The sequence below is a fragment of the Rhamphochromis sp. 'chilingali' genome, assembly GCF_963969265.1.
Source record: "Rhamphochromis sp. 'chilingali' genome assembly, chromosome: 3".
Classification (NCBI taxonomy): Eukaryota; Metazoa; Chordata; class Actinopteri; order Cichliformes; family Cichlidae; genus Rhamphochromis; species Rhamphochromis sp. 'chilingali'.
This window is the reverse complement of record NC_137931.1, coordinates 24,189,131-24,215,890: the sequence shown is the minus strand read 5'-3', so window position 1 is coordinate 24,215,890 and position 26,760 is coordinate 24,189,131. Positions and strand designations below refer to the sequence as shown.

The 26,760-nt window shown below is 40.2% G+C and overlaps 1 protein-coding gene across 4 annotated transcripts in view; it reads left to right on the top strand.

The window, feature by feature from the left end:
* The window catches only part of LOC308394589 (receptor tyrosine-protein kinase erbB-4-like), a 388,448-nt gene that overhangs the window by 173,024 nt on the left and 188,664 nt on the right, over positions 1 to 26,760 (top strand). For all 4 annotated transcript variants that reach the window (XM_080878981.1, XM_080878979.1, XM_080878980.1 and 1 more), the window contains exon 2: positions 24,659 to 24,810. In XM_080878981.1, coding sequence (XP_080735107.1) covers positions 24,659 to 24,810 — 152 coding nt within the window. The remainder of the gene's footprint in view (positions 1 to 24,658; positions 24,811 to 26,760) is intronic.

Here is a 26,760-nt window from a genome sequence, read left to right as displayed (position 1 = left end):
ATGGATGGACTCTACAATAATAAAATTCAGTTAAAGATGATGGAGGTGGAGTCCATCTGACCCCTTGGTGAAAGACTCCCTAAATAATCCCGAAGACAGACACAACAGTGACCTGGTCAGTCTATAGGAAAGGTTTGTTAGTCGTAAACAATCTGGCACCAGTTCTTCTAGCTGCGTGTACTTCCCAAGATAGTGATTTTCCAAAGTGTCAAACAATTCCTCTAAAAGTTTCCACACTTTTCTGTTTCTGGTTTTGGCATTCTGCGCATCTAGACAAAGGTGCCTGGCCACTCTGGGCCCCCTGTTGTTCCAGCTTTACTCTCCATGCTTGCGGGTATTTGTACAGATGGATTACTGAGACCATTTCAAACAACATCCCTTTGATTTTCACCTGGATCTGCCCGTCACTCCAGCTCAGACTCTTTCTCTTTGTCTGTCCTTGCCTGAACCCACAGCCTAATATTCATGGATTTGTACATGTGCATTGAATTCTGTTGAATTGTTAACCAAATGCAAGATGGCATTAGTTCCTCTATACAAACTTTTAACAATACATTTCTCTCTATTTTTTCTCCTCACGGCTCCATTTCTCCATCATCTTTTCTATACCTCCGCCCCATCAGTCTGCTCCTTCCATCCTCAAATCCTCAAATTTGCTTCTTTACCATTTCTCTTGCATCTTCTCACTCATCTCCCATCTCCTCCTCCCTCCATCCCACCTGTGAAAATATATTTTATCCCTCTCGCTTATGTATTCCCCCCGAAGGCACACTAAGCTCTTTTCCTATCTCCTCCTGCTCTCTCTTAGCCCACTCTCATTCTCCCGTCTTTCTTATTCCATCATTTGTGTGCTAACTTGCACAGAATAGACACACTCCCTTGTCATTTGTCAACACTGTCAGCTCAGATAGAAAGAAGCCTCCTACCTACCTGCCTACCGCCCACCCTGCTTCTTTATGTCAAATCCCAGCACAGTGGAGTAGGTAGTGCCTAAGCCTTCTGAATCACATCCGATATCAAGGACAGCACCCAGTCACAGAGATTCGACCCTGTAGGTGATACAAAACTGTCACAAAAACTAGAGAATGTGCCAGTTGCCTTTACTGGAAATCTTCCTTAAAGGTAGAATGAGAAACCTGACTAATGAAACATGAACATGCAAAGACCTTCAGAATAAGAACACTAAGTCCTAGAAAATAAGACTCCGAAGGCTTCTGATAGCAGCAGCTTATTCCTGGCGCGCTGTCATACAGAAGTAGAAGGGGGAAAAAATGAACTAATCCTTGAAAAGTCAACTGGAGCGCAGCACATTGTGATTTGTTTGCATGTTAAGACATCTTGAAGCTTTTGTTTGATCTAAGCATATGACAAACTCTGGTTACCCTAGTCCAGTTCCAATTTCTACACAAGTTAAGACTTTTCTTTTAGCTCATAAAAGAGCTGCCAGCACTCAGACACATTGGCATATGAAAGTATTTCTTTTTTTTTTGTAGCGATTTAATCAGTTCAAAATTAATTTGAAGACAGAACCACTAAGTTATAATTCAATTTGTATTAAAGAGTTTTAGGTTCGTTTTGGTTCACCGGGAGTTCACAACCTCTCGGTTTTTGCTAATTCAAACATTGTCCTTAAGCGCATTCACTGAATTTCACTTTGCTTTACATTCATGAAAAATGAAAAAATGAATACATATTTCATTCCTGAGTGGGAATTCTGCTCACAGGGATGTCTGAGACCAAAATGTGAACGCTTGTGGTCATATGAGTTGGTTATCCTTTTAAGGAAAGTTGCATGAATTCATTTTGACAAGGACGCGTATGTGTGTCTCATGTAGTAATTAGAAAAATATACACTGCCTGAAGTTATTAGACTCCTAAAGCTAGAACCTCTTTGTAGCTCTGACGCTACATTTCATTTAACCTCCTACAAGAGTGAAAATGGTCATGGCTTTTGTTAAATGATTTCTTCACTATAGCATAACCTACCCCTCATCACATAGTGATGTTTCCTCTACACACTGCTTGCCTTCACATCGTCACTCGCCTCAAGAAAGGTTGCGGTTCATTTCGAAACTTTGCCACTGAAGCGTCAGAAGCAATTAAGCCTCAGCATTTGAGGTTCTGCTTTCAAGTCAAATGAGAAGGAGGGAGAATAGGTGGATAAAGGGGGCAGAAAATGAGTAAGGTCAGGCTGGTTGTGATGCAAAAATGCCGCATGCAGTGGCTGCAAATCATTTTAATCTACACCGTGATTCTTTGAAGATTTGCTTGCATAGTTCATGCAGAGAGATGTGGCGATAAGAAGATAAAGTCCAGTCTGTACAAACAACGTGTCCAACATTGCGAAGGTTATCAAGGACATTCGAGTTGCCTTTACATGGCCAGATGAAAAATCGTAAAAATATTAAGAGATAAAAAATGTAAAGCCTGGTTAAATGCAGTGGTGGAAAGTACACGTATACGTCCATTTACTTAAATAATGCACTCAGTGTAAGGTTCTCATACTTTATTTGAGTACATGAAATATTTATAAAAAATATAGCATAGCTTTTGGGTCTAAAAGGTTAAGCCAAAAAAGTCCCTTAAACCTGCATTCTTTGAAATAGCCAGCAGAGGGCATTTCCTCTGGTTTAAAAAAGAAGTCTGATTGTACTGTGTTCTGTGACAGAAGGGCTAACTTGATATATGACATCAGTAAAAACTTTCTAGATGAGCTTACGGACTCAATCTCAAGTTAGAAAATACACCATGCTGTTCGTTTTTTTACATTGGGGTCTATTTAAGAGTCAAAAGAGGGCAATAAAGCAGAACATGCTTAGGAGTGGCTTACCTTTTTATTTACATAATTTATAAGTCAGATCCACCTCTTGCTGACCACATCCAGTTTCAAATCACCAAGAACCGTGACATCATTGGTGGTTATAGCCACCTTCTATATCCAGCCTGTGTTTCAGTAGTGTTTTGCACTGCAGTAGATTTCTGCTGTGCTTAACTACATAGTTAACATGCCACAACTGGGTACATTAATAAGCATACACACTTGTCACAAAAGGTGACCATTAGCAAAAAGTGAGTAGGTGAGTACTGAGTAACTGTAGAAGAAGCAAGTGTGTGACGGAACAAGCAGCTAGACCAAAGCACATCAGAAACAAATTAAACAGAGTGGTTACTTACGTAACCTGATCCACGATAATGAGCTGCAAACCAATGTGGAATGACTAAATTGTGATAGATGTGGACGGGACTTTTACTATTCACAGTTTTTATATTGGTATAATGTAGCCAGTATAAGCGTCACCATTAAGAAAGAAAGTGTACTTTATTGATCCCCGTGGGGAAATTCCTCTCTGCATTTAACCCATTCACTCAGTGAAGCAGTGGGCAGCCATTGGGCGCCCGGGGAGCAGTGTGTAGGGACGGTACCTTGCTCAGGGGTACCTCAGGGTAGCTGTTCAGGGGAATCGAACCTCCGACCTTCTGATCATGGGGCCGCCACTCTACCTACTGAGCTATCCCCCCAAACAAACAGGCATTAACAAACATCTTCTCAATAAGACCATATAATTTCTTACATTTGTAAGAAAGTATCTAAGATGAGTCACACTTTGGAAAAAGCTTTTAATATTTAAAGGTCCACTTTGAAGGGATACATTGCTGTTTTTCTGCACTCACCTATATTTTTATGAATTTATTTATTTCTACAACATGAGGCTCTTGAGGCTTTTAAAATTCTCTTTAAAGACATTAAAGTTATAATAGAGTGTAAATGAAAAAAAAAAATTATTGTCTGTCATACTGTGGAGGGCATCTGGAGGAGATGGTTTGGGTCCACTTGTCCCCTTAAAATGAATGGTCACTGCAGTTCAATACAATCAATAACTAACCTGTGTGACCACCTTTAACCTTTGACGAAACATATCTGCCACATGGCAGAGGGCGATGATGTCCCCATCCATAGGGTGAGAAGGGTCACTAAATGATTTCATGAGCGTGAAGTGATGTGAATTATATGCTGCTGCCTTCAGGGTCACCAGATGTCAAGCAAATTGAGCATCTATTGATTGACCTGTTTGACCCCATGAGAGAATATTTTTTGGAAGCATCCAATAGACTCATATAGAGCTGCGGGACCAGTGCCAAGGTGCAAAGTGACAAGACACCTTAATAAGACAATTGTAACCATCTGTAGTACAAGCAGAAAGCAACTATTGTACGGGTAACTTCTCAGAGGGAATCATGTTTGCAGTCAAGACTTTACAAGGGTCTGCAAAGGAAAGGAAAGGAAGGAAAAGGAAGGATTTCTTCTCTCTGTTCTTAGTTGTCTCAGGCATCTTTAAAGGCTCAAGACAGGATCGAGGTAAACGGTCAATATTGAGCTAAAAGGCTGGGTTTTGTTAGATCTTGCATGAATTCCTCAGATAATATAAGGATATGCTGTTGTCTCTGGGCTCCACTGAGGTGGAGGGGTAGAATTACTCACAAACTCCTGAGTTCATTACTACCCCAATGAGCAATAACCATCCCTCACTTAGCCGAAGCGCAATAAGCCCTTTAATTTCATAATTATCGATTGCTTTTGATGGCCACACCAAAAGGTCAAGATGAGTTTTTTTTTCTTTGCTCAGCTGGGCGAATGTGAAAGCAGGTTTAGTTGAAAGAAGAGTGAGGCGAGGGAGAGACTGACTCACACAGACAGACTCTCCCGCTGAGCGTTTGACAACTGGCAGGCTGATTGGAGACGGAGACACACAAACACGTACTCGCACATTTCTATCATGAAGAAAAAACTGTGGACTATACACATGTACCAGACACACATAACCGTCTGAGAAATTCGCACATAGATTTTCACAGCCTTGAGGACAGAGAGCTAGAAAACACTTTACCTGGATTTTTTGAAACCACGAAAACGCCCACAGCACAGTTTGTAAGCACTCCCAAAGGACACCTCATTTGATGCAAGGGAACAGTTCAAAAAAATCTGTTTATAAAGAATCCTAAACACACACAGAGTGGGAATCTGATTTGTCCTGTCTGGATATTATTGCCTTAAAATTCACTTCAGATCCTTTAACAGTCTCCTGCAGCAGCTCTGCATTTCCATCTCTGTTCCAGAGGCTGCTCCGCGCAGCTCTCTCGCCTTTGTATGTGTCTTTGCTCTTTGTTTGTCTTTTTCTTCTTGCTTTATCCTCAGTGCTGGCTTTATACCGCCTGTGGATGGAAGTCTTTTTTGATCCAAAAATGTTCAAAGGATGACAAGATACATGAGCTCTAATAATAAACAAAGAAAAAAAATCTAATCCTTAGTTACATTTTTTGAATTAATGTTTGCTAGCATAACAAACAGAAAACACTATTAACTGACATACTGCCACTAAATGACTGCGATAACACGGGCCTAGATTACAGTGGATTGTCACTGTTATCCAGAGTTTGCTTGTCTGCGAACACACACCCACTAGTAATAGCAAAACTTGGAAAAAGATTGTGATCCAACTCATAAACAGTGTTCACTTTTAAAGTAAAAGTTGTGTCTTATCGTTAAAACCAACGCACTTTAAAAGGCACAGCTTTTACTTTGAAGGCAGCCGTTCTCCATTTCTGGTTTGTGTTGTGCTTTTCACAGTTTCACTACTGCCCAATGAGTGGTTGGCAGGTGTTTTCCAGGTAAACTGCTAGCAGTAGGTGCAGCACTGTATAGCCTACCTCTTCGCACCCCAGTTTGACCTAGCTTCAGAAGAAGAACATTTTCCCCCATTGATCTGTGGGTGCCAGGTGCTTACTGACTCTAACTCTGCTTGACTGATGCTTTATCAACTGATTTCACAGACAGCCTGCAATCTTCACTAACCACTTGCAAAATGCTCACTGCATTCATTGACCACTGAATTCATTTTTCCCTAGTGACCATTGGTTGCCAGTGCTTGCTGACAAGTCTCCAGGCCTAGTTGACTGGAGCCTTAGCTATGATGCATCGTCTACCAATGAGTCATTTGTTATCAAACAAAGTAACTCAAAATTAACAATTTAACTGACCAGCTTGGAGGTGACTCAAGCCACTTTATTTACATAAGACTCATAGACCCATAGCTGATATTAACTAAAGAAACACTGCAGTGTTCAAATACCCCAAACTGTTGTTAACATTCCCATTTGATGCTAAATAAAATTATAAAACCTGGCTTTTCTTACTTCAGATTATATAAAACACTGTGTCAAATAATACTTGGCCAAGCTTCCTTGCTCTTTAGCAAGAAATATTAGGAAAACATAATAAAGTAACACCTAAAGTCATGTTTTGGGGTCTTGTTGCTAGTGACTAATGAACTACAGTTCTAAGCTAATGCTAGCTATTGTTGCTCAAGACATTAAGCCTTCACACACTGGCACTGAAACAGTTACTGCTTAAAGAAAATGCTACAAATGAAACTTCTAATGGATGCAAGTAATTAGAAAATACAAATTAGCATCCTCATCATATATTAGTTAGTTTTATTTAAAGATTAAACTACAGAAGCTGATTAAATGAACCCACAGTGAAGACATAGATAAAATTACCTCACGCTTTGTCCTGTTTCAATCACCCCCTCACATACCCCCTAATGCTGTCATACCTACAATTCCTGACTCATCAGACACTATTGTCATGCAGCCTCCATCGGCGTGCACACAGGGCTAAGTTATTGGCCCTTTTTTAATAAGGCTATGGATTGTTTGAGGAATGCCACTGGCACCACTGTTGATTATATCGAAAGCCTGTTGTTTTATATCCTGCGAATGTCAGATTTCTGCTATTTACATCCCTCAACTCCTGGGCGCCAGCGAATGGTTATTGATTTTGCCAGAGATTAATGGGGGTGGCTGCGTGGAATTAAAAACAAAAAGACAAAAAGAGGGGCTGGTGGAGGAGAAATCGAGGGGTGTTTTGTAGTAAAGACAGTCGGCCTAAATGACGAAATGAGAAGAGGAAGATCAGGGATATTCAGGGACAAACTCAACTTTGCAGACTCAAGAAAACTCATAAAGCGATGTCACAAACCGGTGATCACGGAGCTTACACTTTTACTTGGATGAGTTCTAAAGCAACTTATGCACAGGGGTTTAAGTGCCTCATTTGGGTGTCCATCTCTGCCGGCTCTGTAAACAAAATAGTTCCATATTTCTGTGTTGGCACCAGTTTTTCAAGCAGTTTTTCGACGTGTTGGGATTCAGTTCAAGACTTGGCGGACTCTTTGATGCTGCTGCCATGTTTTCAACCAATTGTCTCTATTGAATTTTGCGCCTACAGCTACAGTTCATGGTCAAGATCCAGACTACAGCTCAGTCTGTTCAAGGCTTTCTTCTTACTCTTTAAAGAAAAAAAGGAGAGAAAAAGATACCCCTCTCAGGCACTCTGTTGCACATCAACAATCTGTGATGTTCAGAGTATCCCAGGAGTTATGTTTCAATGAAATTATGTTGTAATGTACATTTTTAAGAGATCCTACCTGGTGTTTTGGCTCCTTTCTTCCTTAGATTGTTGCATTGAGCTTCAGCTTTTCCTGCATTTCCAAGAATGTCTTTGAGAGAAATTCTTCTTTTGCCAAAAGTGTGGTGTGATTGCTTTGAAGGTGTTTTATATTAAGGAAGCTTTCAGTTGTATCACACAATTTTTCTTAGTATTAGGGGGAAAAAACATGTTTACCCAGTTTAGTTTTAGTGAAAGCAGACTAAAATGTATGTAGTTAGGGGAAACTCAGCTGTAATAATGCAAATGTAAATGTATCAATGACAATATTTTGATGAAAATATGAAATGTTTACTGTTGGGCATTAATCACATATCTCATCATCAGCTCTAGTATCAAGTAAATTATTATAGTGGATTTTCCACCACTTTCTTACTTTTTCTGATTTAGAGAATTAGTTCATTGAGACACAATGAGCTGGAAAGAAGAAAAAAAGAAAGAAACTTTACAAACATACATGGAAGATTGCACTAACTACCCATAACGTCATCCATGAGATGGTGAAGCCTAAAAATCTCCATTTTGACTCTTTGAAAATAGATGTGACAAACTAGTGAGTCTGCTGGCTGAGAAACTAAGAAGACTAGTGTTTCCACAAAACATGAAGGTTTGGTCAAACTAAATTAACTATTTGAAAAAATACCATGTCTCCCTCCCCTCACCCCGACTGGCCACAGCAGATGGCCGCCCCTCCCAGTCTGGTTCTTGCTTCCCACTGTCACCAAAGCGCTTGCTCATAGGGGGTCATATGATTTTGGGTTTTTTTCTGTTTTCTCTGTAATAGTGTCGGGTCTTTACCTTACAATCAAAAGTGCCTTCAGACAACTGTTGTTGTGATTTGGTGCTATTTCAATAAAACTGAATTGAATCTCTGGGAGATTTTTCTTTTTTACATTTTCAGCCCATAGTGCCAAGACAGCAATGGCAGAAAAACCCCAAAAAATATAAAACATATATTTCAGTTTGGAACTGAAGAACATTTATGTCAATCCAAACGTATGAGTGAAGCTTTGAAGGGCAGAGGAGACGAGGAAGAACGGGTTTTGAAGGAAGAGGAGTTGGTTGAGGTAGAAAAGTGAATGAGTGATAGAAGAGCGGTTCGGGGACCTTGGGAAAGAAGAGACAAGGACTGAGTCAGGAGAAAGAGCGCCATCAAAAAGCTGATAGAAGAGAGTGATTGGGGAAAAATGTGAACGAGCATAAAAAAACAGATGGGTTGTGTAAGAGGAAGAGCGTAAGGAGATGACAGGAGCGGAATGAGGTGGTGGGAAGACATAGGGAGGGAGGGAGGCCGGTAGATGAATGACATTTTGGATTCTCTCAGCAATAAAGCGTCTCCCTAGACACAGGCTGTCTGGGTTTAGATAGAGGCCGTCACACTGAAGGGCTCATTTGCCTTTCAGTTGCTCATTACATCCAACCCAAACTTATTTCCTCCGCTGGGAGGCCAGTGTCCCCCACGGCGCTCCGACTGTTGGTGTGTTTACACGTGCAGCCGGGCGTGTGTTCTTACACGCAGGATGTTTTTGCGTGTGGTGCATGGTAGTGCTTCTCTGTGTTTCTGTGAGTGTGTGTGGTTGAAAGCGTGTATCTTATCTTACTGGCATGTCGTTGGCGACGCGCCGATTTGCTGTGTACACAATATGAATGCGACTGCTGTTTTTGGAATAATTCAACTTAGTGAATCAAACACGCAAACACGCACACCATAATGTGATTTGTGACAGGACAGCGAAGCTAAATGCACTTGAAGCACAAAAGCATGCACGCATATTTACACCAAAGGCAGATCTTAAGCATATTCCTAGCTCTGATATTAAAACACGGAGGCCTCACAGCATAAATGTTCTCGAACCTTCGTTTATAATGATTTCTCCCATATGGTTTCTACTAATATTCTGCTTGGAGCCAACTCACTGGAACTGACACACACACATGCAAAAACAATCTTGTGTGTGCGCACATATCACGGAGTGTATGCGTGCGCTGATCACAGGCAGCCCTTCTGTGCTACATTAACTGCAAACCTCATTTCCTCACAAAGAGAAGCCACTGGCTGAAAATTGGCTGGGACGAGTCATTAAACCTGTGTCTGACTCACACACACACATGCAAACACACATGCAAACACACATCTGTTATACAAATGACTCCCCCACCCACCCACCCCCCCACCCTCACCCCAACCACAGACAGCCACCATCCACTCCCCCCACCCACCTGTGTCGGTGTATCAGGTGATTTTTCAGCACCCGCTGAGAAATGATTGGCCTTTTGAGGGAGGACCTCCGGTATGTACAAATGTGCACGTGCCTTCAAGTGTATTACAGACCTAGTAGCAGTGACTTCAGTGGTAAAAGAATTAAGACACGTTGAAATGTGTGGGAACAAAAAAAAAATGCAAAAAGGTAAATAAGTGAACAAGAAATCGAGAGGAAGTAAAGAAGGAAGTGACGGGAAACAAAAGAGGAGAAAGAAGATAAAGACAAAGATGAGGAAAGAGAAAAAAGTTGGTTAGAAAAATCAAAGAAGGACAAAGAGGAAGAGGAGGTAGGAAGAGGCACAACAGGGGGTCAGTCAGTGAGCATTAAAGGAAAGAGTCCCTGCTGATAGATGATTGATGGCACGAAACCCCCACTGGCCCCAGATCTGCTACCTAGAGCTTGCAGGGACAACTTGAAGTTAAACATCTGGGGAAGAGTGGGCACCCTGATTAGCCAAAGCTAATAAAAAAAATCCTTATATATGAATATATTTACGTTGGCCTTATTTCTGGACCCAAAGCAAGACTGAATTCAACTTTTTTTTAAATAAATGAATCACAGACACTGCTCATAACTTTAAAAACATCTTGCATCTCCTTTTGGATAACTTTCCAGACTAAAATATGTAAATATGTCAGTACACGGAATATTTCAAACTTTCATATTCACCAACTATTTCACTATTTCATGGACTAACAGTTGAAGTTTTTTAATCTCGTGTGAGGAGAATCAAAACATCTCATTGCCATGACAAAAAATAAGTTGTGAAAACATCTCAAGGCATCTCAACTTGTGATGGATGTTTTCTACATATTTAGCTGTTTTGCTTTAATAAATCATCTGGAAGCAGCCATTAAGGAGCTTTTATACTTTGGAGTTGAATTGAAGGACAGATTTCAAAATTAGTGGGCAGCAGACTTTGTTTGCAAATCTCAACTGTCAAATGTTGCTGTAAACAAATGCATGAAACATAATAAAGCATGAGGAAGTGTTAGTTATTATTAATATTCGTATTTTTCTGAGGTGAGTGATAACAGTGATGGTTGTTTCACTGTTTAAACATCTGGCCAGTGTTATGCTTTTGGGTGAGTGTTGATATTTACGGCAGCTTTCCTGTCACGGTGTGTTGCAAAACTGTGTAATAAAAGTAAGGTTCAGGAAAGGAAATAAACTGATTTTACTGTACAAGGACATGCGGGGAACCTGTTCACCATCAGTGGTGCTTTTATAGATGTAGATCTACAGTTACAGTGCTTAAGAATTTATTAGACCACCATCCTGTGTAAGATTTCTGCCACAGCAGACCTAAATTTACAGCATTGTTATTTATCAAAATGTATTTTTTTGTGTTTCTGGAACGGTTATTCCACCAGTATGTAGGAGCTCTTTAATCAGAATAATAAAATATAATTATCGTTGTTATAGATGAATTTTCAAATGAACTGTTTTACAAAAATAAAATACTAAAAAGCACATTATTAACTTCTCATTAAGATGCCTAATTATAGCTATTTACTTGTATTATTAAAAAGAAAAAAAATCGTTCTGGTGATTGAATGTTGTAAATTATGACTTATGACTTGTAATTTTTCCTGATAAATAACAATCAAATTTTAAGATTTACATTTCTAAAATATTTGTGTTTTCTTGTTTTTATGACAAGTAGTTGAAGAACTTCATTAAGCACTGAACATTTACAGTTATAAACAGAAAAATTGTATCACACTGTAAAACATATATTTTATACAGAAAAGTAGTGTTATGATTTAACCGTATTAAACCATTGTTTACAGTAGATTGTAAATTAACAGATGGACACTTTTAAATCTAACTTTACTCCAGTATAACAGGTACAGTTGATACACTGCACTTTTTTCTTTTCTTGAGGGAAAGGTTTCTTTTATTCTCAGACCTTACTGACATCACCTGCAGAGAAAAAAGAAATTGTTGCTTAGTTCAATATATGCAAGGGACCAAAAAAAGTAAAAGTTTGCCAGATGCCGTCTCATCAAGCGGCACCTTCAGAGATAAGGATGTGGAGAGGAGGACTGATTAGGAATAGGTCAACGAAGTTCTTCAAAGTTTCTCAATTTGCAAATGTAGAAAAAATCTGTACTTTGTTCAACTTTTTTAGAAAAAAAGTATTTAGCGACCATGTATTATACAATTGTTGCTTTTCTGATTATTATTATTATTAATACCTTTATTTAATGAAATAGTCCTGATGACATTAAATGTCTTTTACTGGGCAAGGTAGTGACTACATAAAAGCAAAACATCCCAAAAAATGCTACAAAAACATAATAAAATGCAAGATCTACAACAGTATATACAAATACTCCTAACATAAAACATTAGCAGCCTCTCAAGAGAAAAAAAACAAACAAAAAATACATTCACAGGTCTGACTCTAGTCCTTATGAACACAAACAGATATTTGAAAAGATTCAACCTCAGGTCTTTTGGTAAATGATTCCAGGTCCAAAGTGCGTGGTAAAATCTACCGGTTATTATGATGTTACCAGCCTGGCAGTCAGTAGTCTTGCCTCGTAAGGCTAGAAATCCAGCCTCACTGAATGAACTAAACATAAGATTATGAATTTCATTGTTTCACTTTAGCATATAAAACTTTACTAGCGGTCACGCTGACCCTTTATAGTACATTTGAAACTGTACTAAAGGGCTTAGAAATATCATGAATATTGAAGTCGTTATTAAATGTCTTTAAAAGTTTTACCATTTTATTAACCAAGGGCAACCTGCTGCGAGAAAAAGAAAAGTACCCTACTGGAGTTTAATTTTCACTATCAGTCTTTTGGTAACAGTAAATGTTTTTTTTTCTCTGAGTCTCATTTGGGATGAAACCCTTCATTTCATATACAGTAAGCCATGTGTGAGCTGAGTCTGTAAGCTGTGTGGCTGCTTCGTCAGCATCACCTCAAGGCTGTGTAGCTTCTGACTAGCATGGAAGAAGAAAATGATGATGATGGTGATGATGATGATAGTATTGGAAGCAGTGATGAACTGCCTGCCACTGATGTGGTCCACTCTCCCGGGATTTTTGAAGCCAGGTGTGTGGGAGCGGTGATAGCTTCTCTTGAAAGAAGGGTTTAATATAGTGTCGGCCCACCCTTTGCAGCTATAACAGCTTCCGGTCTTTTGGGAAGGCTTTCCACAGGTTTAGGAATGTTTGTTGGAATTTTTGACCATTCTTCCAGAAGCACATTTGATGTTGGATGAGAAATCCTGGCTCACAGTCTCTGCTCTAATTCATCCCAAAGGTGTATTTTCAGGCTGAGGTCAGAACTCTTCCACACCAAACCTCCTCCATATCTTTATGGAACTTGCTTTGTGCACTGGTGCACAGCCATGTTGGAACAGGAAGGGACCATCCCCAAACTGTTCCCACAAGGTTGGGAACATGAAATTGTCCAAAATGTCTTGGTATTCTGAAGCATTAAGATTTCCTGTTATTGGGAACTAAAGGCCAAGCAAAACTCCAAAAAAAAACAACACAACACCATAATCCTCCCTCAACCAAACTTTACACTTAGCACAGTGCAGTCAGACAAGTACCGTTCACCTGGCAACAACCAAACCCAGACAGATGCCAGATGAAAACACTTGATTCGTCACTTAAGAGCAGTGGAGATGAGTTCTCTTGAATCCAGTGAAGTGCTTTACACCACTGCATTCGACACTTTGGATTGTGCTTGGTGATGTAAGGCTTGGATGCAACTGCTCAGTTCCATGAAGCTCTCTACACACTGTTCTTGAAATAATCTGAAGACCACATGAAGTTTGGAGGTCTGCAGTAATTGACTCTGCAGAAAGATACATCTGAACGCTACAATCCTCAGCATCTGCTGACCTTGCTCTGTGATTCCACTTTCCGGTTGAGCTGCTGTCGTTCCCAGTCGCTTCCATTTTGTTATAATTCCAACAGTTGATTGTGGAATATTTAGTAGCGGAAAAATGTCACGACTGTACTTGTTTCACAGGTGGCATCCTATCATGGTACCATGCTGGAATTCACTGAGCTCAAGAGAGCAACCCATTCTTTCACAAATGTTTGTACCCTCCACCGCATGTCCAGCATGGACCTTGCCCTCCAGCAGGCCCTGGGGACCAGTCTGCAGGTCTGGATACTTGATTTTACACACCTGTTGCCATGAAAGTGATTGGAACACCTGAATGAATATTTGTGGCAATATAGTGTCTATATAAGTAGCTTTGCATGAGACAAAATCCTTCTTTAACATGTGTTAGGCCTATACTCAGTCAATCCTTTGTCTGAAGCAGGCTCTTTAAGTTCCTTTCCCTTTAATTTCTTTTGCTTGCGATTGGCTGCCCCTTGTAAACTAAAGGTTTGAACAGCAGGTGGGTGGAGCTGCCTGTAGATGACCTTATGATGTAATGTTTTGATTGACGAGTCAGTGTCAGTGTTGACATTGTGGAGGACTATAAATACCTTGGAGTACACATTGACAATAAACTGGACTGGGCTAAAAACACCACAGCACTTTACAGGAAGGGCCAGAGTCGTCTCTATTTTTTGAGGCGACTGAGGTCCTTCAACATCTGCCAGAAAATGCTGAGGATTTTCTATGAGTCTGTTGTGGCCAGTGCGATCCTCTATACTGTTGCATGCTGGGGGAGCAGGCTGAGGGTCGCAGATGCCAACAGACTTAATAAACTGATCCGTAAGGCCAGCAATGTTGTGGGGATGGAGCTGGACTCCCTCAAGGTGGTGTCGGAGAGGCGGATGCTGTCCAAGATAAAGACAATGTTGGATAACACCTCCCACCCACTCCATGACATGTTGGTCAGTCACAGGAGCTCGTTCAGTGAGAGACTGAGATTACCGAAAAGCACCACTGAACGACACAGGAAATCATTCCTGCCTGTGGCCATCTCCCTGTACAACGCATCCACTTAACACACTGTTTGCTGCTACAACTACACATGTTTCTTTTCCAAATATTTATTTATAAGTGACTTATGTATGTATGTATGTATATATATGTATATATTGTACTATTCTTAGTTAGCGTATTGTCTGTCTTGTCTTAATGTTGGTTTAAAATGGAGCACTGTAACAAAAAATAATTTCCCCCAGGGATCAATAAAGTATTCTGATTCTGATTCTGATTCTGATTAAATGAACAAAGACCTCCTAAATCTAAAAAAAAAAATGAAAAATCAGCATGCAGGATATGATCATACATCCACTGGCATCATTCTCTCATTTTTACTTTAAAAAGAAATGGACCTACTTTAATAGCTCCCTTCTGTTATTTCTCTTGTGCAGACCGGTCTAATCAATAATTCCGAACAATGAATTTGAAATGATTGCAAAGGTGACTGAGAGAGCACCAAATGATTTTCCGAGTGTCAGGTCATATTTTCCTCTTCAGGGCTAAACACTTGTGTAGTAAAGAAGAAAAAAAAACTTTTTTTTTCTGCTTTAAAAGTGCAGTTATTGGTTTTCAAACTTGGGAGAAATTGTTTTCTTTGACCTTTATTGATCAGACTGTCCTAAAGCGGCACAAATAAAGCAGCATAAATTCTCACAAACTGAGAGCCATTCCCCTGACATGCATAAGGGATCACACTGCTAAGACCGTATGCCATGTTTGACTGTGACCTCGGTTAAGAAAGTTCAGGGGTTTGTGCTGTTGCTTTGAAGCTTCAAACCAAAACAAATACATGAGAGGTGAATAACTCAAAGTTTTCCACGATTCGCAAGAATCACATTACTTTTCCAGCACTCATGTCATCACATGCTTGTAAATCCTCTGTCAGTTTCAGCTGACCACACATTACTGTGGGCTTTAGATTTGTGTTTCATCGTTGAGAGATGTCTTGCTTGCCATCCTCTAATAACATTTTTTAAAAAGTCTAAGAAATCCAGGATGGAAGTGGATGTTTGCCCCTCGTGCTGCTAAAACCAACTGCTGCAAACTTTTGCCCCGTGCACACTGCAGAAGGAAACTCGAGATGTTTTTCTTGCAGTTTGTGTAGCAGATGTCCTTGGCGATGTGGGTGTAGCTAACTGTGAGCTAAAGCAGCTCCAAAACCATCCTTTGAGAAGAGCTGTGACCCCGTGCCCGAGCACCAAACCTGCCCTCTTTAACCTGTCATGTCATGTTCATGCTGGTCTACTGACCCTTGCTGCTGCCTCACCACCCACTCAGTCCACCATCACAGCTCCACAAGCAAGAGCCTTTTCTGCTGTTTAAAGATTTATGCAGTATTCTCGTAGTTCTTAATCTCAATTTTCTAACATAGATGAAAAAGAAAAGAAGTCAGACTTTTTGGACACATATACATTTTAACTTGTATGGCACCCTTCATACATGCACCTTGATGATCGGAGGAAAAAGATGGAATAATAAGTAACACAATACAGTCTGTGAAATAGAATAATGCATAAAATAAGTATGAATATAAATAAAAGTGGTAGCACTTTATAATAATGTCACACTATTAAATAGCGCTTTTGAGGGCCCCGAAAAGCGCTATACAAATGCAGTCCATCATTATTTTTATTATTATTATTATTACTATTAAGCATTACTAAGGTATTAGCAAGTCATTAGTTCAGCATTTATATACCATTACTCCTCCTTAGTATGCCATTTATAAATACAAATATGTTCATCTATCTGTTACACCATGTTCCGCTATCGCTGCTACTACATCACTATTAGTAATAATCATACACATAGTCATAATAATCTGTGTTTGTTAATGACATAGTAAGGAGGAGTAATGCTATATGAATGATGAATTAACCCCTTGCTCATACCTTAATCGCTAATGCTTATAGTTCCTAATAAATTTAATAATGTTTATTAGTGTGACATAATTATAAAAGTAAATAAAATGATGAAAAATGCATAAAATAAATAACAGCATATATATATAATATTTAAAAACAAATTAATAACAAAAGTCAACAATACAAAAATAAAAATGAAAGTACAGACAAACAGGGAGTTAGCATTTGCCTGAACATGAAGCTAATGCTATAGTGTCTCAAACCTGCATTCATTGTAATGGCCAGCAGGGGGTGACTTCTCCTGTTACAAAACAATTGGCAGAATGCATAGATGTCTAAAACTACCTTACTTCCTAGTGATCTACATCCACAGTTGTCCACATTCTTTCTGTATTTACTGTCTCAGTTAGTAGTTTCAAGTATTACTGAATACAACATGATTTTTATTTTTCAAAAAAGCACCATTTAGAGTAAAGAACTGTAAAAACTGAATGCTGCACATAGGGATGTCATACCTACTATAGATTTCAATACCAAAATTATAAAAACGCGACTGTACTTACTTTTGTTTTAGTACTGTAGGTACCACAGCTAGCATATGTAGCGAGGCTAGTTCTCCCAGAACCGATGGGAACAATAAAGCTACACGTGGAAAATGGACTGCAGCTGCCGCGCTATCCCTAATCGTTGATAAGAAACATGCAGCAAGTAGCAACTTTTTTACTTGCTTACTTTTTTTTGTCTTTTTGAGCTGGCATCACCACTGTGAAAACAACTGTGCTCCTAGTCTAAAGGCGCAATTCCCAAAGTGTGGGACAGCACATTGGCCTTAACGCTATGCATATGACTGGGTAGCTTTAACAATTTATAACCAAAAACCTGTTGTTGTTTTTTAAGGAAACCCATCAATTGCTCCTGTATTTTGATTAGAGGCAAGATTCAGAGTGAAGATTGGGTCACAGCACTCTTGACTTTGGGCTAGCATTATATCCAATCATATAACATAAATTAATATAATGTAACGTCACATTACAGCTCATAGTAAAGTTATTAGCCTACTGGGTAAAAGTCCTATTTTTTCATCTTGTGTCCTGTCAACAAAATCAGCAAAAATAAAACTATATGTTAACACTGTAACAAACGATGTGGCTAAGGAGGTCACAATTTAAAACATCTTTATTATAAAGTTGTTTTAAAGCACTGAGAAGGCTATTTGGCTACAGTTTTACAGTTCAAGCCTCTTGTTGCTTTCAGTGGCCGGTTTCATGACACCGACGTCTTAAAAGCATAAATGTTTAACTACAAAATGAGCGTTACCAGACCAGTGGGTGATGCAATTGTATCTGCCTCTAACTCCGACAGGTTATGTTGTTCACAACTACAAAAAAGCACTTCTTACTTCAGCTGTTCTCTCAGACATAACTGTTTGCATTTAGTCGTGACAGAGCCCTGAAATACCCTCCCAAACCGAGCGGGATTTACAGAAAAATGATCCGCTACATTATCAGATGCAATTTCGAATAACTGATAACAGCCTCGCTGCTTACTGTTCAGTCTCTTTACAGTATCTGAGAGCGGTAAGGGAAGGAGAGAGGAGAACTTTGGAAATATGAAACCTGCAACAGGAGGACAGAAACATGATAAGAGAGCAAACGCAGAGAGAAGGAAAGGATTGTAAGGAAGAGATGGCGTGCGAAATGAGAACAAGCACGGCTCAATATTTCAGTGAGAAAGTGCTTTCGTCTTTTACTTCATGCATGGGTCAGAAATGTGTCAAAATCACTGTGCATACACTCGCATGTCTCTACTTGTACCTTCTCCCCATTAATCTCCACTTTCAGAATCTGCTAAAGACTGTGTACAGCACTGTGCATAAATACAATGAAATCTCCATCCTCCTTGTTTTTTATTAGCCGCCATCAATATCACTCATTCCTTCCAGTTACAAAGCTGGAAACGTCATCAGCGTAACTGAGAACATCACTTCTAGTAAAGCGATGAGTCATTGCAGTCTGTTTTACTGCTGAGGGTGTGATCATTTTACTATGAAAAAGTCTTGCCAGTGGCTCGCTCTCTCTTTTCTTTTTACTGTTTGTCTCATTGCTGCACCTGTTCAACGTGCAGTCTCATTTCTCTGCTTCATTCACCGTCCTGTCTGTTTTTGTTTCCTCTTTTCTTTCCTGTGGCTTCTGCCCATTGTTTTTCCTTTCTTCACTCTTGCTGCTGATAAATGTGCCCGTTCTTTGTTTAAGTGCACCAAACCACCTATGTTTACCTTTTGCCTGACAAGGAGCTGGCGTGGCCAGATGAATAATGGTTCTGTCTGGAAGGAGCAAAACAGTGTGACGCTACTGTAGCTCTGCCAGGCCTCGTGAGGAGCAGTTGATGGTTTGGTCAACAAAGCATGTGACTTTGACATGAGAGCCTCCTGTTTACAGACTGTTTTCTGTCTTTTTAACTGTGGCCGTGAGATTTAGCTAACCTTAATCCATTTAATCAACTCAGTTTATGCAATTTCTAGTTGCTACCTGTGCAAGAAAAACTGCATGATCCTCCATCCATCCAACTTCTTCCCTTAGTCCAATTCAGGGTCACCGGGGTTCAGCCATAGAGTAAGAGGCACAGTACACTGAAAGAAGTGCACTGGCATTTAAAGGTTCTATTCCATGTTTTGAGTTTCCGTTTGAATAAGCTGAGCTGTTTCTCTGTGTTGTAAATGTAAAGTAGTTTATGTAATGCACCCCTCTGCCTGGCCTGTGTTTCTGCAAAAAACACCATTGTATATTCAACCCATTGTCCTGCCTGGCATATATCAGCTCCCAGACTGTACACACCGAGATACAAACGCACACACCTGAACCGTCAAGTGGACACGGCCTCGTGTCACCTGATGGTTTAACGGGGAAAAGAGCTGCAGCTCAATACTTACAACTCCCACCTATGGTTGTGGGAGAGAGACAGAACAATAGAAAGGACAGAAACAAAGGAATTGATGGCTAAGAGGCAGAGAAAAAGAAATTAAGAATTGAGAAAGAGAGAGAGAGATGCAGAGCAGATGGATTCGGACACTTTTGAAACCAGCCCAGAGAAGAGAGCATTTACAGTAGAGCGCGTCGGTGTGAATGTTAATGCTCGGGGACGTCGTTCTCGTTCTCACAAATAAAAGATTGTGTCTCTCTTTCTTTCGATTTTGTTCCTTTGCCTGGTTTTACCTTGCTTGCTCACTCTGAAGGAATGCTATTTCTCTCTTGTGTGTGTGTGTGTGTGTGTGTGTGTGTGTGTGTGTGTGTGCGGCTGACTGATATTGGTTTTTGAGAGTTGTTTTCGCCTCACTTTTCACCTCTTCCCTCTGATCTTTTATCACCACACAAACTCTCTCTCTCTCACACACACACACACACACACACACACACACACACACACACACACACACACACACTTGCAACTAGGTTTCAATAACAGATTATTACAGAAGCCTCGCTAACCTTTCATCTCTACACACAGAAAAAAGTATATCCTCTCACTCACACGGACACACACAAACACACACATGCGCGTTTATCGATCAGACCAATTTTAGAGCCTCACATAGACTTCCTTTGAGTTTGTAGCCACTCTTAAATCATTTCATCTAATAACTAATCTGTGTGTGTGTGTGTGTGTGTGTGTGTGTGTGTGTGTGTGTGTGTGTGTGTGTGTGTGTGTGTGTGTGTGTGGTCAGCAAATCTCATTTATCACCATAGTTCAGGTCCCCTCACTGCCATTCGGCCCCATGCATCCTGTACCCACAGCAATATGGTGGATCACAGAGGAGAGGAAGTGCGCTCATCTTTGCAGAGCCAACGATCCATAAAGCAATATGGGAGTTTATGAGCTCTCAATGTTGTTCAATATGAGGCCAAGTTCAACTATGCAATAGCCCTTTGTCTTTTTTTTTCTTTTTTTTTGTCTTTTTCTCTTTTTTTTGTTCTCTTTTCCTGAATTTCTTGCTATTGAGTGTGAAAATGTGAACTTTGGCTTTAAAAAATATGCAAGCAGGAGGAGAAACGCAAGTGGGTGATACTAAAGGACAGCAGTCATGCCATTAAAAGTTTAACTTACATTATTTTGAGCTTCATATAGATTTAGGTTGGAATTGGTTGTAGATTAAGTAACACATAGATGATCATAAAATACTGATTATAATTTATATAAGTAGAGGTAAAATAAGTTATCTAAAGACTGATCAACAGCACCAACTGCAAAAATATAACTTTTTCAAACACAAAAATGAAGTACAGTGGAACCCCGACTTACGAAATTAATTCGTTCCCGAGGGTCTTTCGTAAGTCGAAAATTTTCATAAGTCGAAGCACCCATCGCGCCTTTTGAGTGAACGATAGGCTATAGGCTAATTGCTAATGGCAACAACAATACGTCGTTCAAGTAGATCAGCGAAGCGCAAGTACGAAAGCCACGGGATTGTCACATGATTCGGAAGGCATTCTGGGCATTGTAGGCATTCTGGGCTCAGCCAATCAGAGTCAGCGGATTTCGTAACACGGGCATTTTGTCGTAACACGGGCAGAAATATTGCCGTTCAGTGCCTTTGTAACTTGAATTTTTCGTTTAACGGGGTATTCATAAGTCGGGGTTCCACTGCATCAACTGCATCAACTCACCACAGTTTTTTTCCTGTCTAATTGGTACAGTTTTAATTAAATCCAAATTTCCAAAAGACACATCATGCAAAGTGCATAACAAGATAAGTGAAGCCAAAGTGAACGGACATACAAAGTACCGGAAGGATGCAAAACACACGAAAAGTCATTTAAACACACTGAAGCACAAAGAGAAGCATTCAGACAATTATGTGTCACGAATGGTGGCGTGCTGAGGCTTCAATAAAACCAAACTTTAACAGATCAACGGTTCAAATTAATCAAAGTCCAAAAATGCAAAGAACATTTTTTAAAAAGAAGCAAAACCATGAGGAGCTGGGAGTAAGTAGGAAGCCAAAAGAAATAACCCAGAGAGGAACATGAGGGAGTATACACAGACACCCTGACAAAGACAGAGGGGAGGACGAGTGTTCATGCACTGAGGGCTGACTGTGAATGAGAAACAGGCGGAAACAATCTGGACAGTCACAAAGGAGGAAGTAAAACTAATAGAAGGCATGATGGAAAACAAACCTTCAAAGTAAAGCAGAAAATATCAAAAAAAGAGATGTGAAGACAGAGACAGGGGGGCTAACAGAAAGCAGATCTTAAAATTAGGTAAATACAAAAAAAAGTCCACCTTTACTGCTTCCAGTGGAATTAAACGGGTAATCAAATGCACTTGATTATCTGAATCAGCAAGTATGAGCACCTCTATAAAAACAAAACTTCTGGCTTGCTGTTCTGAAGCATTCAGGTGTGTGTTCGCACAACGCTGAGGGAAAAAAGACTTTATCAGTATTCTTAGAGGGTTGGATTTTCCAAATTTTAAGACCTGGTAAGGACCAGACTTTAGACTTTCTTTTACGGAGCAGTCAGCTACAAAGTTGAAACCGCCTGATTATTGTTGTTTAGGTCCCAATCACGCCAATGGAGCATGGATGTAGGGTGTTTTCTGGGATACCGACTTTCGATCCATTGGTTCCTTCGGGTTGTTTAAATTTAGCATTTGGGCTTGTTCTGCTTCATCCCATCGATGCTTGGACAGATTGAGTGTCACAACAATAGTTCCCTCAAGTCCCTTTATATTACAATGATCCTAAAGTAAAAGAAAGAAAATCCAAACGTCAGACAACCCTAATGGCCAAGTTCTTGGCGACAGTGGGAAGGAAAAACTCCATTTTAACAGAAAGAAACCTCTGGCAGAACCAGGCTTAGGGAGGGGCAGCCATCTGCTGCAACCAACTGGGGGTGGTGAGGTTGGGGGGGTGGACAAAAGAAACTCTGTGGAAGACAGCCAGAGATTTAAGGCCTTGGACTTTTTCTCAACTTCCTCAAGCTATTCCGTTGTTGGCAGGGCATGCTGTCCTGCTGAGGGAGCCCACTGCCATCGGGGAGTGCTATTTACCTAAGGTTAAGTGTATTTTAGCCTTTTCCAAGGTCCCAAAACAGGAAATTTTAAGGACATCATGTTTCATTGTTTGATGAAAAATATCATCGTTAATTGGATATATAATGTATAATAAGTTAATAATAAACCATATATTTACTTTCAATACGTATATGATCTGGTGTGAGTGAATTAAGGCATGGGAAACATTTCCTTTACCATGATGTTCACCACTCTAGTTTGCCTTTGTCTATGGGAAATTTTAATGTTTGCTCTACATAAGACACAATAGGCTCATTCAATCTCTATTTCCTTCACTTCTGCTAACCTAAACAGTTGGTGCTGTATCTGAAAAAAAAAAAGTGATTATTCTGTTTTAAAGTAAGACCTATTCGAAGTTGAACTGCTGACAAACTTTAATGAGCAGTTTAATTACATTGAGCCAAACTCCATCCTGGTGCCACGCCGCACGCACAAACCGACACACAAACCTCTGGTCGCGCCTGCGGTAACATGGCAATCGTGCCAGCTGAATGGAGCAGATGGTCGCAGGACTGAGGCTGGGGAGCTTGAGTGACTGGTGGAAATGCTGGCAGGGACGGAAAGAGGGCTTGATGGGCGCAAATATGAGGAACTAATTACAGTGGTAGCCACTGCATTAGTCGATTGTGTTGCATTTATCATGAGCACTGCAGACGGCCAGTTACATTACTTATTTTAGCAAAAGAGTTGAATATGGGGGACCAAAACTGTCAAGATTTTAATAAATGAGTCATAAAAACATAATATTCAAACACAAAATAGCATTAAAAATGAATGTAGGTAATAATTCATTTATAAAATCATTGTAGTCTATTTGTCTTGTCTCTCGTGTATTTTCTGATGTTTTAATTTCCTCGTGTAGTTGCATTTTTGCATTGTCTGTCCTCACTGTGTGTTGCAAAAAGTTTAAAAAGTTGCACTTTTTCTGTATTTGATGTCTATTTCTATTACTTTTGCTATATTTGTAGAATCTTTTAATTAACTTTATTTACTTTTTTGTATTATTTTCCTTTTTTCTCTTTATTTCACTCTTCTTTTGATGAATAAATGCGTGGCTGGTTTTGTGGTGTTATGGTGTTGCTCTTGACTCTTAGAAAGTTCCCTTGCTTTTCATGCCTTTCTACAGTATAGAGTTTGCAGTAAGGTAGGGAACAAAAATGGTTGTTTTTGTGCACGCAGCTAAAACTGGGAGAAAAGCCTACCCTTATCTAATTGCCCGGGGTTCCCACACACCAACAGAGTCGTGTCTACTCCCCATAATATCTTCAAAGTCTTGTACTCTCGTCAGCCAAGTAAAGTCTCCAAGTGAAACCCTCGGTAAAGGTCAACCAATGCAATTTGAATATCTTTGATTAAACGGTGTGCCTGTGCCAGACCTAGACTGTAGGTCAGTGCCTCAGAGAAATGATATCCACCCCTCTAACCCCACTTGTCCCTCCCCAAGTCTTCACTCTCGCGTCTCCCTCATTGTCGAGGGTCACGTCTGCTGCACTCCCCTTTCAGCAATTTATGTAATCCCTCAATCCTTGATTCCCTCCCACTGTTCCCTCTGTCCTTCAGCCCTCCCTCGTTCACGTTCTTTCACTGTGTCGAGCTCTCGTATTCACACGGTTTTAGTCCTCAGATCTCCGCTCCTGGATGTTTCTTTGTCTTGATTTCATTCTAACGCATTCGGAGCACACGCCAGTGAAGCGATTCATCAGCAGACAAGTGCTTTAGTTACAAATTCCACCATGTTCAGCCGTGGCTGTAGTTATAGAATAGAGTGAGATCAGATATATGGGATTTTCCATCAGTTTTACAAGAGGGGCAAAAAAGAAAAAGCTGTTTAAGTTATCTAGGTTAACAAGTTAGCTAGCCTGCTGGCCTTTAAGCATAATGACTACTGTGGTCATGAATGGCTGAAAATCATTAATTACACTGTTTGCGTTTCTCCCTTTTTGAATCTGTCAGCATAGTTAACATGCTCTGTAAGACAAATTGTCTCAAACGTGACCCTTTTTTTTCTTCTTCTTCTGTTTATGTGTGTAGTTTGTCCTGGTACAGAGAACAAATTGAGCACACTCTCAGACCTGGACCAGCAGTACCGCACCCTGAAGAAGCTCTACGAGAACTGCGAAGTCGTCATGGGGAATCTGGAGATTACCAGCATTGATCGAAACCGCAACCTCTCCTTCCTCAAGGTACGGGGGTGAAACCGTCTCTGGTCCGTTTGCTTTAATGGATTGATGGCGAGCAAGAGAGAAAGACTGGGCGTTTTAGCATTCTGTATTGGGCAACAGATGGGATTCAGGACCACGGAGAGAGACAGGCAGAAAGACGGTGAATGTTTTACAATGAGAGCGCTCAGGCTCTGTCTCTGCTCACTCATTCTGTTTTCTCCATCGTAAACACTCACTACTTTATGGTCAGTGCAAAATCAAGATTTTTAGATAAAGGCATAATCCTCTTAAACCTTCACTGACTCATCATTGTGCTAAACTATGCATAAATCATGGACTACAAATGTGGATAGTAAAAGTGATAGTGGCTAAATATAGACAGAGATGAGGCTGGAATGTATTTTTGGAGACACAAAGAAAGAGCTGGAATGTTTCGGCATCTCAGTCGGACACAGAGATCCCAGTCAGGAGGCTTAACCCAGTTTTGATTATGTTCAAGATGTAAGGTTAACACGGCGCACACAGACAGAAAAGGTTTTCTGAACTCATTAGAGTTCATTTGTTGAGTAAAATGATTCTATATTGCATATTTACGAGATCCAAATATATACTATAGTCAAGATTTAGAAAACACAGTCAGTTCATTTCAACATCAAGTACAATAGACGTGCTTGTTTTTGGTGTTAAATATAGATGCAATTAGCCATAAACTCCACGTTGCAAATATTGATAAATCGATTTGCGTGTCTGATTTAAATATTCTCTTTCTGTATTTAAGGCGCTCCCACAAATGTATATAGAACATGGTCAGTTGCAAAAATCTGACCCATTAGGTGATGCCAGCTCACATCACCCAATGGGTCAGTAGATGCTTTTCAACACATCCAGCTGGCAAAATGGCACATAAGGACCATTATATGAGCTAATTATAGTTGGTGCGCACATGCAAGCCACTTTGGAGCCCATCTCCACCCCTCTCCCTCCTTTTCGTGCTGTTTCTGAGTCAGTCAGTATACGAGCGGTCACTGATGTTTGCTACATTCTGCACTGGTCTCTCTCAGTGTTTCTCAGTGCTCTCCATGCCAGCAGAGCAACCAAATTTAAACTACTGCAGATAAAAAACAACCCCCCCCCCCCTTTTTTTGGATTGCAGAGGTGCTGAATGAAATGTATTTTAAAAGATAACCAATTTAACAAACTCTTAAAAAGTTGGATAATGCCTTTCAGAGACAACGCTTTTGCATTCAAGGCAGCTGACTCACTGAATCTCTTATCTGGTGGGAGTTACAATAATTTAACAAGCAAAGGGTTGAGAATTTTATTCACTTCAAGAGAACCCATAGATATTGATTGAAGCCCTTTGCCAAGACAATACAACACATCACAGTACAATGGAACTCATGATAAGAGGCAGTGAGTGGTAAGAATTACAATGGAAGAAACGTCTGTGAAAGACTGCAGGCAAATGAGAGGCACTCTGAATGCAAAGTGCCATCGCCATTCCAGCTGAACACAGTCATCTCCTGGGTCTGCAGCTGCTTTTGGAGTGTGTGTGTTTCTGTGTGTGTGTGTGTGTGTGTGTGTGTGTGTGTGTGTGTCATCCGGCCTGTGTTTTAAAATTCACTTTTTTCTCTACTGCATGCACACATACTGTATGTGCCACCAGGCCCAGTCCCTCCTCCCTGCTGTTTAATGAAGTGAGGTGCAGTCTAATTACTGGGCCAGAGCTATCAAATGAATACCATAAACAGTCCCATTAGGCCCAGCATCATTAGAGAAACAATTAGGCATCTGGGGGATTGTTAACTGAAAGTGAAGCGGGAGGGGGGGACAGTTGTAAAGCAGTAATCCTATTGGCTACAAGAAATCAGTGAGACCCCACCTGGATTTTTAAAAGCTCACTCATGGACCCTTCTAAAGCTTGGTAGAGTTTACCTGTAAAAAGTTGCATAGACAAAATCAATAAAAATC